The sequence below is a fragment of the Schistocerca gregaria genome, chromosome 2, assembly GCF_023897955.1.
Source record: "Schistocerca gregaria isolate iqSchGreg1 chromosome 2, iqSchGreg1.2, whole genome shotgun sequence".
Classification (NCBI taxonomy): domain Eukaryota; kingdom Metazoa; phylum Arthropoda; class Insecta; order Orthoptera; family Acrididae; genus Schistocerca; species Schistocerca gregaria.
The window spans coordinates 689,781,825-689,795,635 of record NC_064921.1 but is presented as its reverse complement, the minus strand read 5'-3'; the positions used below and the strand labels follow the sequence as shown (position 1 = coordinate 689,795,635).

The 13,811-nt window shown below is 42.3% G+C and overlaps 1 protein-coding gene across 5 annotated transcripts in view; it reads right to left on the bottom strand.

The window, feature by feature from the left end:
• The window catches only part of LOC126334772 (ATP-binding cassette sub-family C member 4-like), a 548,862-nt gene that overhangs the window by 470,036 nt on the left and 65,015 nt on the right, over positions 1-13,811 (bottom strand). The window contains exon 1 of one of the 5 annotated variants that reach the window (XM_049997357.1): positions 6,162-6,358. The exons of 3 other annotated variants lie outside the window; for them this stretch is intronic. In XM_049997357.1, coding sequence (XP_049853314.1) covers positions 6,162-6,235 — 74 coding nt within the window. In that variant the 5' untranslated portion in view covers positions 6,236-6,358. Of the gene's footprint in view, positions 1-6,161; positions 6,359-13,811 lie in introns of those variants that run through there. One more of the 5 variants, XM_049997361.1, reaches the window with a different exon arrangement.

Genomic DNA, 13,811 nt, shown 5'->3' with positions numbered 1-13,811 from the left:
TACCCTAGTAGATTCGACACCGTTCAGTTTACAGTAGGTAGGTGCTCAAAAACGCACCTACCTGATCGCAACTATCGATGTGTGCCACGGACATTGTGTCTCACTATAATATGTCTTTTGTGGGTGTGTTAAAATTATTATTATAGAGGGTGTCGCAGGAGGAATGGTCAGTTTTCAGGGATATGACATTTACGATCATTCGAAACAAAGAAGTCCAGCAAATATGGGTTCTAAAATACATACCTTAAGAGCTATGAGCACTTCTTGCTACGCGGGATTTGCCGAGCGGTCTGGGGCGCTGCAATCACGGACTGTGGAGCTGGTCCTGGCGGAGGTTCGAGTCCTCCCTCGGGATTGGGTGTGTGTGTTTGTCCTTAGGATAATTTAGGTTCAGTAGTGTGTAAGCTTAGGGACTGATGACCTTAGGAGTTAAGTCCCATAAGATTACACACACATTTGAACATTTTTTGCGCACTTCGACACTGTGAAACACATCTCTTCTACTGCACTCCATCATTTTGAAGCAGGTAGTGTGAACCACAACAAGAAAAAAAGTCTGGTAAACATGGACTCTAAAATGCATACCTTATGAGCTACGAGCATTTGTTCAGTAGAAGAGTTGAATTTCACGTTAGGTCTCAAGGCATGCACTTTAGAGCCCATGTTTACTGGTGACTTTTTTCCTTGTTTTGGTCCATAGTACTATCTTTCAGAATATGGGAGGCAAAGAGTATCACATTATCGAAGCTGAAGAACTACTTTTTGCTCTTAAGGTATGCATTTTAGAACCCATGTTTACTGGAATTTCTTTTTTCGAATGATCGTTCCTGTCATATTCCTGAATGTCGACCATTCGTCCTGAGACTCCATGTACACAGTGCGATTCAGCTGCCCCTACCGATGGGTTTCATACAACCCAAAATGCCTTCAAATACTATGCACGAGATATTCATATTCTCTGGCTCAGTGCAGACTGACAGTCCTACAAATAAACGAACAGGATCTTTTTGTAGTGAATATAATGTAGTTAAATTTTATAATGGGATACGTTTTCGTTAGAGGCCGTTGTGTTCGAGTTATTCAAAAAAACTTACAAAAGTGACCTTCAAACACACCTCTTCTCCCACACTCAGACCTTGTTGGTTAGGGTTTCTAGTAAGTTGTTCACGGCGCGCCCTCCTACCACTGCACAAAAATTGTGGGACTCCACGAATTATTTCCTACATTCGATCTCTTTTTGTCTTCATTGACTAGCCTTATTGCGCCACAGGCTCAGTCGAGCACTTACAAATTACAAAATTGACGTCTGTGTAAATTTTACCTAACAATTTTGTAAATTTTAGTAGTATAAAATAAACAATTGCAACTTTGTATTGGTCAGTTCTCCTGACTGCGAAGCTACTGTGCTTGTAAGGTTTAAGTTTAGGTTGCATTATCAACATAATTAGTTTTAGAGTAACACTTTACAAATGTTTTTTCATTACCTTCTATGTTCTAAAATGATTTTGTTAATGGCATGATACAAACACAAATATATATGTGTGTACGAGGTAGAATACACATATAATAATAATTTTGAACACACCAACAAAACATATACAGTATAATAGTTGGCAGTTTATCCCTGGCACATATTGCTAACATCGAACAGCAGGACTGTCGTGCCTGTTAGTTGGTATGTCTTTGAGAAGTTGGTTACTGTAAATTGGACTATGTCGAATGAAAAGGGATATGGGAATGTTCTGTGCTATATATGATGAGTTTTTGTCACTATGTACGTGTGCCATTACAATAGCAATGTTATTTTAAAGAGTTGACATATGTAGAAAGCTATATTCGCTTGGGTTTACTATGGCAGCGATTGCATATTAAAATGACAGACGTACACCAAGGAAGGCAGACGGTGCAAATTTAGGAGTACAGAAGTACGCGCTTGAAAATGGTTAATAAGCAAAATCGGCTGATCGTGGTGTAAACAACAGTGATTCCTTTAAATGTAATTGTCCTGCAATAAATTTATGACTGTGGCACGGTAAAAACTTATTGTTGAGTTTAAGAAGGCATTCGATTTAGTTGACAAAATAGGCTTAATAAACACGTATGAGGAATTTGAGCTCTATGCGAAATTAAGAACTCCTTTGAGGAAATCACAACTACCACTGTCCTCCAAGCACAGTGCAAGGTCATGCCGTGGATATAATCCAAATTATTCAAATGGCTCTGAGCACTATGCGACTTAACTTCTGAGGTAATCAGTCACCTAGAACTCAGAACTACTTAAACATAACTAACCTAAGGACATCACACACATCCATGCCCGCGGCAGAATTCGAACCTGCGACCGTAGCGGTCGCTCGGTTCCAGACTGTAGCGCCTAGAACCGCACGGCCACTCCGGCCGGCGGAAATAGTTCGTGACTGACTCAGGTGCCATACACAAGGGTTCGGAAGAATTGAGGAGATGATGTGTTTGCGACTGAGAAAAGACTAAACATTGGGAATATGTAAGAACAAATTCGAATATCAAGCAGTTGTAAAAGGTGCGATGATACTAACCAGGTACAGGAGCATTCACAATACACCGTACAACGTTTCATGTGGTCTCTGAAAAGAAAAGTTTTCATCTCAGAAGACGTCATAAACGACAAGCAGAAACAGTCCAGTGCACAGAAAAAACGATTCCATGTCCTTGTAAAACAAGTACAGAACAGCCAAGTGATACTGGATACGATTTGTGAGTGTATAATGCCAACTAGGCTACCAGGAATAGTGCTGTAGGGAAGCGCAAAGAAGTAGAAAGGCTTAACAGCTACCCAGATACCTTCGTTCAAACGTCACGATCAGGTACAGACGACGGCGCGATTCTGATCAAACAAGGATACTTTTTATGCCCACAGCGTCTTTGCAAAACAATATTGGAGGTCCTTGTAGTAAGAGCACCGTTCTTCCTACAGTTGATGTTGGCTTTCGAAAGCGTACCCTTGAAGCTGTTTATACGCCAGACGATGCTGAATGGACTCCTGGACATCCTTCGATCGAAGAGAAAGATGTTACGGGCATTCGAAGCTGGAACCTTCACACAGGAGTCGGAGTATGCTGATCACATCGCTACGGAAGAGCGCACGTGAGAACGTAGAGGAAAACCAAGGATATCCTCGAATAAGATACTAGGCAGTAGGAAGAAGGCGATGAATTTAGAGTATGGCCAAATAAAGATCTGTCTAACAGGACTTTGGGTCTCGACACACACAGTGACAATGGAACACTGTACGAGATAAACTGAAAAATAATGCGACATGCTTGTAGAACACGAGCAAAAGCAGGAAGTCCAGAAAAAAATTAAATTACTGTCCTCAGACTTCAAAATCGTACATTTATTTTCCAACATAGTCACAGTTAATACTAACACATTTCTCAAAATGTTTGACAAGTTTTATCACTGCGTCACTGTCTTCACCTCATCGTCTGATCTGTAATGATTGCACGTACGGTTTCTCTTGAGTGAAATGAAAGAAATAAAAATCTCAAAGCGTAAGATCGGGAGAGTATGGGGATGTGGAATCAGTTCAGATTTCAGGTTTCGCAGAGCCTCCTCAACTGCGCGCGAGGAGTGAGAATGAAAGTTATCATGTTGCCAAATTACTGGCGCCAGGCTGCTTCTAGCATGACAAATTCGACATCGAGTTAGAGTCTCCATGTACTGAAAAGAATTTTCCATTGCTCCTCGTACCGGGTAATCGGTCACATAAAAGCGGTGACCATCCCAAAACACAGTCAAAAGATCTTTTTGCGCATGATCGTGTTTTGAACTTTGTTGTTTGAGGAGAAGACGGATGTTGGTATCCAGCAGTCTGTCCTTTCCGTTCTGGTTGGTAATAATGGACCCATGACTCATCCTCTCAGAAAAAAGTCGCCTGCTTCGTCACGGTGGCGCAGCAAAAGTTGCTCGCAACATTCCAATCGACACTGCTTGTTCTCGTCTGTGAGATGGCATGTTTCCCATCGTGCACATATTTTATGGTATCCTAACTGTTCAATAGTGAAGCCGACACTTTCCTTCGATATTTCAATATGGGTTTCGATACGCCTTTGAGTGATCGCTGGTCATTTTGAATCAAATCGTCGACGAGTTTGCGATGTTTATGGACTGTGGCAATAATCGAACGTCCGCTGCGTTTTTCAACAATAATGACTTTTACAGACTCGCAACCACGAAATTTTACCATCCATCGATTTACAGAAGGCCTATCAACAGCATCATCGCCATAAACAGTGAGTCTCACTAAGAGTCACCTATTAGCAGTAAAAAATTCGATAACAACACTCGCGTTGACATAGCACAACAATGTCTCTCCATGCTTCCGCTACTCACAGTACATTGGTCGAACGCAGCACACTCAAACTATTAATGCATGTACAGGGGGGAGTTATCTTCCATATGCCATCCGGTGCTCTACAAGCATATATGTGCTACTTCTTAGCCCTCACTCGTTCCTCTATGCATTCAGTAAAGAATGTCAAAGCAAGGGAAGTTCCAATACTAAAAAAAGAAACAATCTACACTACTGGCCATTAAAATTGCTACACCAAGAAGAAATGCAGATGATAAACGGGTATTCATTGGACAAATATATTATACTAGAACAAACATGTGATTATATTTTCACGCAATTTGGGTACATAGATCCTGAGAAATCAGTTCCCAGAGCAACCACCTTCGGCCGTAATAACGGCCTTGACAGGCCTGGGCATTTAGCCAAACAGAGCTTGGATGGCGTGTACAGGTACAGCTGCCCATGCAGCTTCAACACGTTACCACAGTTCATCAAGAGTAGTCACTGGCGTATTGTGACGAGCCACTTGCTCGGCCAACATTGACCAGGCGATTTCAATTGGTGAGTGATTGGGAGAATGTGCTGGCCAGGGCAGCAGTCGAACATTTTCTGTATCCAGAAAGGCCCGTACAGAACCTGCAACATGCGGTCGTGCATTATCCTGTTGAAATATCGGGTTTCGCAGGGGTCGAATGAAGGGTAGAACCACGGGTCGTAACACATCTGAAATGTAACGTCCACTGTTGAAGATGCCGTCAATGCGAACAAGAGGTGACCAAGACGTAAAAATGACGTTTTGCCATTCGTGCACCCAGGTTTGTCGTTGAGCACACCATCGCAGGCGCTCCTGTATGTGATGCAGCGTCGAGGGAAACCGAGGCCGCGGTCTCCTAGCTGATAGTCCATGCTGCTGCAAACGTCGCCGAACTGTTCGTGCAGATGGTTGTTCTGTTGCAAACGTCCCCATCTGTTGACTCAGGGATCGAGACGTGGCTGCACGATCCGTTACACACTTGCGGATAAGATGTCGTCATATTGACTGCTAGTCATACGAGGCCGTTGGGATCCAGCACGGCGTTCCGTATTACCCTCATGAACCCACCGATTCCATATTCTGCAAACAGTCATTGGATCTCAATCAACGCGAGCAGCAATGTCGCGATACGATAAACCGCAATCGCGATAGGCTACAATCCGGCCTTTATCAAAGTCAGGTACGCATTTCTCCTCCTCATACGAGGCATCACAACAGCGTTTCCCCCAGCAACGCCGGTCAACTGCTGTTTGTGTATGATAAATCGGTTGGAAACTTTCCTCATGTCGGCACATTGTATGTGTCGCCACCGGCGCCAACCTTGTGTGAATGCTCTGAAAAGCTAATCATTTGCATATCACAGCATCTTCTTCCTGTAAGTTAAATTTCGCGTCTGTAGTACGTCATCTTCGTGGTGTAGCAGTTTTAATGGCCAGTAGTGTATATGCCATTCTGTACGTTTCTCAAGGCCATTTTCGTCACGCTGTACCAGCATGTATGGATTACTTTCCAGCCAACACTTGTCCCTCTATGCATTCAGTAAACAATGTGAAAGCAAGGGAAGTTCTGGAATTGAAAAAAGAAACAATCTAATTGTTTTAAGTAAGACGTGAAACGTATGTAGAAAAGGAGGCAGTACACAATAGAGAGAGTTACAGCAAGGCTGTGCACGAAATCGACGAGACATAACGAGCAGGAAATGCACAAGCATCACTGGCAGGTAGCTACTTGTGAGGGCAACGTTTCGCTGGCGCTGGCGATGCAGTGAAACTTGGAGGAGCTGTAGCGACTCACGAGAAGAAGAGCACGGACAGCGGGTTGGCCGTCTTGCGGGGGTTGTGGCGGGTGCGCTTCTTGCCGGCGTCCATGGCCGCTGGGGCGTGCGCGCTGCTGGCTGGTGGTCACTGACTGGTGCGCTGCGTGACGTCTGGCCGCCGGGAAGGATGGCGGGCGACTACGCTGCGCATGTAGCAGCTCACAGTGTGGAGCTGCGCTTATCAGACTAGCAGGTGCGGGCATGTGCGACCAGCGCGGGGAGGGGACGGCTCGGACGAGGCACTATCAGCTACTGCCGGAGAGCGCGATAATATTGTACTGTTTCACTTTGTGATTGTGTTCTCTTCTTCAGTTATCGACCTTAGTAGGCGATAATGTTGAAGGGCAACGCCACACGTCATACCCACAGACAGAATGATCAGCTAGCTAGTAGCAAGTTGGTACAAGAATGAGATTTTCACTCTGCAGCGGAGTGTGCGCTGATATGAAATTTCCCGGCTTATTGAAACTGTGTGCCCGACCGAGACTCGAACTCTTGACCTTTGCCTTTCGCGGGCAAGTGCTCTACCATCTGAGCTACCGAAGCACGACTCACGCCCGGTCCTCACAGCTTTACTTCTGCCAGTATCTCGTCTCCTACCTTCCAAACTTTATAGAAGCTCTCCTGCGAACCCTGCAGAACTAGCACTCCTGTGGAAGTCGCTCGGTGCCAGGTCGGGACTGTACGGCAGCTGAGGAAACAGCTCCCACTTAAAAGATTCTAGAACTTCACGAGTGGCATTTGCCGTGTGAGCTCGGGCGTTGTCGTGTATCAGCCAGATCTTTGAGCCCAACTTTCCCCTGCGCTTGTTTTGTATTGTTCTTCTGAAGTTGTGCAGAGTTTGGCAATACCTTTGAGAGTTTATTATAGTGCCTCTTTACAGGAAATCCACAAAAATCACACCTTTTCTGTCCCAAAAGACAGTCGCCATCACCTTCCTTGCCGACATTGTCTGAATGCATTTCTTAGGTTTATGGGGGGGGGGGGGGGGGGGGGGAAATTTGTGTGCTCCCGCTGCATTGACTGCAATTTTGTCTAGCAGTTCACTTGCTTGACCCATGTTTCGTCACCACTAACGATGCGATCGAGTAATGAGTGGCCATCTTTCTCGTAAGCGTCCAAAAACGTTAACGCTGCAGCCATTCGCTGATTTTTGTGAGTCTCTGTCAAGATTTTTGATATCCATCTTGCACAAAACTTGTGGTAACCAAGCTTTTCGGTAATGATTTCGTGCAACAAACTTCGTAAAATTTGTGGAAAACTCATAGAGAGTTCCGTTATTGTGAAATTACGGTTTTCACGGACCGCGGCATTGACTTTTTCGACACGTTCAGCAGTCACTATGCTGGGTCTTCCACTTCGCTCTTCGTCGTGAACGTCAGTTCGGCCATTTTTAAATTTTATGACCCATTGACGCACTCCACCTTCAGTGATTATGTTGTCCCCATACACTTCACAAAGCTGCCGATTGATTTCTATCGGTGTAGAGTTTTTTGCAGTCAGAAACCTTATTACAGCATGCACTACACACTTCACGGCATTTTCAGTTAATGCTGACATTTCAAACTGTCACAGTAACTCAACGGAGTACAGCACGAGCATCTCACTAGCACGGCAGGATGCAGGATGCCGACTGAGCGGCGGAATGCCATGACACCAAGATGGCCGCGCTAGCCCCGCCCCTAACGGACACAAACGAAAACGTAATGTACTTTGTGGATATCCCTCGTATTTCACATCATGGAGTCGACAGATTTATTCCTCTATATTTGTGGCACCTGCATTCTGCTCGTACTGCGTATTTTATAATTCGAAACACTTGCAACTGCTGCGAACTCTTTTACGCCAGAAATGAAAACCACACAAAATATTTAAAAAATTGTTCTTCAGACAAATGCAAGAAACACATTCTGCCTGTCACTGGGTACCGAAAGCTACAAGGTGGTAGGCAGGAAAGTGAACAACACGCTCAGGTACGTTGGTGTAAAAATAGTCTGTTTCATCAGGTAGTGGCAATTCATTAAACTGAGACCATTAATCACTCTATCTGCTAGACCTTCAATAATGAGAGATATTCCCCGCGCCCTTCCTTCTCCGTTCCTCATAAGTAACCGATGACGTGACACCACCAAAATACATAATCATACCTTAAATTTTTCAAAGTTTTTCTCGATTATACTGTGACTTAAATGTCCTGAAGTACAGATAAAGCTTGTAAAACTGTGTTATTGTCTTCCATCTTAAATATCTGAAAGTTTTATTAATATGTATAAATTAATAACTGAAATGCTTTGTCAAAAATAAATTGTTAATTGTAAATACTCTTCAACTGCCAAGGGGATTTTATTATTTTGGATTCGCATTTGCAATAGGCATTCAGGTAAGCCAGGAAATTACACATTTTTCCCTGCTGCACTTTTTTGGATGACCTTACCGCTTTTATCGTTTTTGTGTCAAATTCGGATGGCGAAGAATATTTAAAAGCGTTCTGAGCCGATTGACTCTAGTTAGCAGAAAGTGAAGTCGTGTGGATGACGTCCTCAAGTGTATAGGTATACGTGTATGTTAATCAGATTCTCTGCCAAGTGGCATGGTAACAGCTTGCACAATTGTAAGTCGTCTCCAAAAAGTACTAGTCACGGACGCTAGAATTTCTGGACTTTTGTTATGGTGAAATAATTACACCACAAGCACACAAGCACTTCAAGAACATCGGCTGTCGTTGGCAACATGGCGAGCCATTATTAATTCAAAATATATGAGATTTAAAGAAATTTCCTAACATATTTGTGATCACCAACAATGACAGAGAACTGCTGCAAGGCAAGAACTTTTATGTAATTTAATAACTACCAGTGTATAGGGAGTAATAGTCATCTCAAGGCACATCTTCCTTGAATTTTGAACAATATACTTGTTTTAATTTCAGTAGTTTCAATGTTGTCCATAAAGACTCAAAATAAATTTCCTTTGCCATTTTGAAAAGAAGTAAGTTGTTGCTAATCTGTTTCCACAAAACATAGAAGCCTGCAACGACAATGTCAAAATGTCATCATATTTCACTAAGTACTGAATGGAACTAAATACCACAAATAAAAGCACATGAGTGAAATTTGGTGCATTTTTCAACTTGCTACAATTAAATTCGCTTGTTGCCAAATCAGTATTTAACATAAATTACTTTCAATAATTAATGAGATTATGTTTCAAAATAGTAGCCAGAAAGCTACGTAGTTATAGTATTTGCTTGCATGCATCTTGTTTACTGATGGCCTTGTAACAATAAAAGAAAAGTTTGCGTTAAAGTAATTCATGCCAATACGAAAGAATATTCAGGATCTGTCCCATCAGGACTGGGGACCATCTTATTTATTTCAGAAGATATACTAATGGTAAGTTAGTTGCTTCTCTCAAACTGATGTTCATTAATCACTGTTGTTTAGGCGAATATTTGTAAGCATCACAACAATACTGCAAGTAGGAAATGAAAAGTATTTATATTTGTGTGGTATGTAAATGACCGGATCTCATATCCCCTTTACGTTTTGGAATCAAGAACACGATTGTCTGTAACAATGAATTCAGTATAGGCTTACACGCATTCACAAATAGTCAATATTTCTACAAGCTACTTATTTTTCCAGTGTAGTAACAACGCCGAAACAACTAAGACTATTAGAAACAGTGCAAACTCTAAATTAGCACTTCGATGGGAGTGTAAAGCTACGATACGCTCAAGGTCACGAGAAAAGTCACGTGGCCAGACACACTCAGTTGGCTGAAGAAGAATTGTGACATCGCGTGCTGTTGGAGAACGAGTTTACACAAGTTTTTGTTACCGTAGTCCCGAGGAATATAAGTTACATATTTGACTAGGGGAAAGTGGGTGAAGTTATAAACCGATTCGTGTGTTCTTAATCGTGACCTGTAGCGTAAGGTGAACTCATAATGACGCCACTTGATTTATCGATATATTTTTTTCATCCTATAAGAATTATCGTTTCCTAGCGCAAATGCACTGACGTTATTCTGTATTTGGTGGCGATGTACCATAGCGCAGAAGTCTATTGTTATTTTACTACAGCTGTGTGAAGTAATGTACTGTTATAGCGGTGAGTAGTCTGAGGAACGATTGTTTGTTTATTACGAAAAGGAAGCATTGTTTGTGCTCATATAGAGCGAAAGTATAAAAGGCGTGCCAGAGTCCACTACATGCGTGACAAACTGAACTGTCATAGTAAAGCTGAAAGAAGCCTAACAACTCTATTCATTGTCTTGCCAAGGACTGATAAGATAGGATGAAGTAGATCTTTAGTTACCAAGTAGTATGACATAACATGACTGGAAGACGCTGACTACAAATATAGAAGCAACATCTGAATTGACATCCTGCATTCTTGCTGCTGTTGAGGCTGTTTGTATTTGTAAAACTGAATTACTCTCTCAAAAATCTCTCCTTACCCACAAATATCACTTCCTACTGATCATCATGATACAACAACAGTAACTTCCTTTTCTACAACGTCTGTCCCTCCCAAGAAACAAACCTGTTTATGCATACCCCCTCCCAACACAGTCCTTACCTTCATCCTAAATAAAATATTCCTCTAACCCTTTTCCACCATCCAAACTTCACTGTACATCCTATGATATGGACAGATAATCTCAAACCAAGGTGAAGAGCTGAGTTGCAATTGCCAACGGGAAGAACATCCCCATTTGGTCACAGTACCTGTACTGTACTCCCACTAAAAAACTAATTCTCACCCTCTTCTGCTAAACTTTAACTCCCATATTACTTGTAACACAATATATGTACGACCCCTTCACCCCCATCCTTTTCGATTTCCTCATACACACAGACCATACATATCTTTTCCATCGGTATCATTGTCAAAGAACTGAACTTCCATAGAAGATCCCCTGCAGAACTACAATAGTGTCCTTGGTTTATTGACTCCCTCCAAGATGACATAGGCCCCATCTGCCAGCAAACCACATGAAAGTAAAGCAGCTCCAGATGTCATCTTAGCATATCCTAAACCGGTTTGATACATCACTGAAAAAGTCGTTGATCCAAGTGAGCACCTACCTGTCCTACTCATCATCCCCTACACATTACCTCATCAACAAGTCCCCCATCCGAGTATCCGTCTTAAAAATACACAGGACTACTCCCACATCAACTGAATACCTACCAGCAGACAATAGATGCCCATATCAGATCCATTCACTAATCTTCCAACAACGTGATTTTATCCTACAAGCCGCCTCCTTTCTGCAGCTTATCCTGCCAGATGCTATATATATTCACATCTCTACCAAGGCCATTCATCCTAATCGCCCAATTGTTGCATCCTTGACCCCTCCCCCGCTCCTCTCCAACTCAAGTCCTGTTTGCTGAATCCTGTCTATTATACTGTTTGTACCTGGCAGCTCGTGAGCGTGGTACAACCACATACCGCCAGAGATACGTCGGAAATAAACTAAACGCTAAAAACTACCGAGATTTGTACCGAAAATGCACCAGAATTAACATTATATTCCTCATTAATTTCGTCAAGTATTGGAAAGCCTTCCTTCAAATCACGAGCCTCTAGAAGAGACGTAAAACTACCGTGGGCTACTGTAGACTATCATAGGTAAGCGTAGACTAAGGCAGTTTTTTTAGTAGCCTTGGTCAATTAAGATTGTAACCGCGATACCAGTATGTTACGCGTGTAGTATACCTCTCTGGCGTTGCCTCATTACCATCGTTTTGTTTGCGTATGTGATTAGTGTCTTATTAGATTCCCTTAACAACTGGAAGCGGTGAACCATCTATAAATTAATGTTGAATGAGGCTATTTAAAGGTCCGCATAACCTATGGAATATCTTGTTCTCCATAGTTATGCACCTGCCTACTATATAAATATCAACAGTGTTTACAGCAAAATTGAAACTGTCAACGTTTAATCCAGGTTTTATGCGAAAATTGTTGATTTGTAACGCGAAACAGAGAGATCATATAGCGCTAGAAAACAAAGTTTCCTAAAAAAAAGTAAAATTAAAGAAACACCACAAAACGAAACACATCAAACAGCGCTTCAATACTTCGACGAGCATGTACAAAAGATGTTCCTGTTATTCATAAACAACTGCGCGCTTAACGGTAATAACAGGAATCTTCTACCTTTGATCAAGATGGAGAATGTTCTACTGAGCTCAAAATAACAACAATAATTAGACACAATTTTATGTTTGTGCATGTAAGCTGTACTTCCGTCAAAACCACTGTTTTGGTTACATAAAAGCGCAAAGTAACGCGATCATCTGATTTTTATTACTTATAATATGCAATTCATATTTTCTAAACAACACTGAACGATATGTGGTTCTAACTATGCGCAAAACAAATAAGCAAACAAAATACAAAGACAATTCGCCGGCTCCCAGTTTCTGTCTCACACATTCATTTATGTTTTCTTCGCTACCAATACTAACAGCTCTACATGTAATCCTTCGATGTACTGCGTAAATTTTGTACTGCACCAAAACCACCGAACTGTAATTTTCGTGAAGCACAAATCTTCTCTCTAACCGTTCCTCCACAGCTACCATCACTTATAGAACAGCGTGAGTAAAGCTGACCACTTTGCATCGTATTTTTCTGACATCTTCATAATTCGTGGACGCCCTCATTTCAACAACTCCCTGTTGCCTACAGTCCACAGTCCACGAATATACAGACAGTATTGTCCCACCCCTGCTACCAGATTCCAGCATAGCACACACAGGGCTGAGCAGACCATTCGCAGCACATGTCGTACAACGAGTATTACACTGGAAATTGAGCACTGACGCCAGCCACGACTGCATCATCCATGGACCCTTGGAATGACCCCTCTCGTTCCTTATATCCCATGCATTTCCTGTATCGAGATGTGTAAACCACCTCTACGTTTTAGCCTCTTTAGTATGCTAATGTCACGTATTTCCTAGGTCTCTAGCCTACAGTACAGAAATACTAACGATCCCTCCAATTCCACCTTAACCAGTTTACCCCCTGGTGTAACCATATGGACTTCAAGACAAACTCTTTCCAAAACCCAGACAATCATTACAGGGTAAGCTGCAAACAGATTCCATCCCCATGACACTTGTTTCATCCTTTACGACCATACTATTCCATTAATCAACAGACTATAATACCTCAGGCTAACATATCACACATCCAACAGAAAGCGCTCAACAGCCTAAAACTACAAACCAGGGATTGCACAACTCGACTGTCCCTCACGCCTACACACCTACAAAAGGTTGTCTGACCCACCCTCTCCTAGGCCAGTATTACTTGGATATCCACATCACCAAAGCGTTATCATTCGCTCCCAGTTTTCAAACGACATAAACTCAGGCGTGCGTTTTGCATCTGTCCTTTAATACCTCATCAGTTTCACACATCTCTCTCATGCTTAACCACTCCGTACAAACTTTAATATCCGCAAACTTGATTGCAACAATTCTATTGTTCCGCACAAATTTTGAACCCTGGTAGGTGCTGCCCCTATTATACGTACATATTTCACCTACCCACCCTACACTTCATATTCTCTCCCAGACAATGAAATCAGCCCCAATATTAATC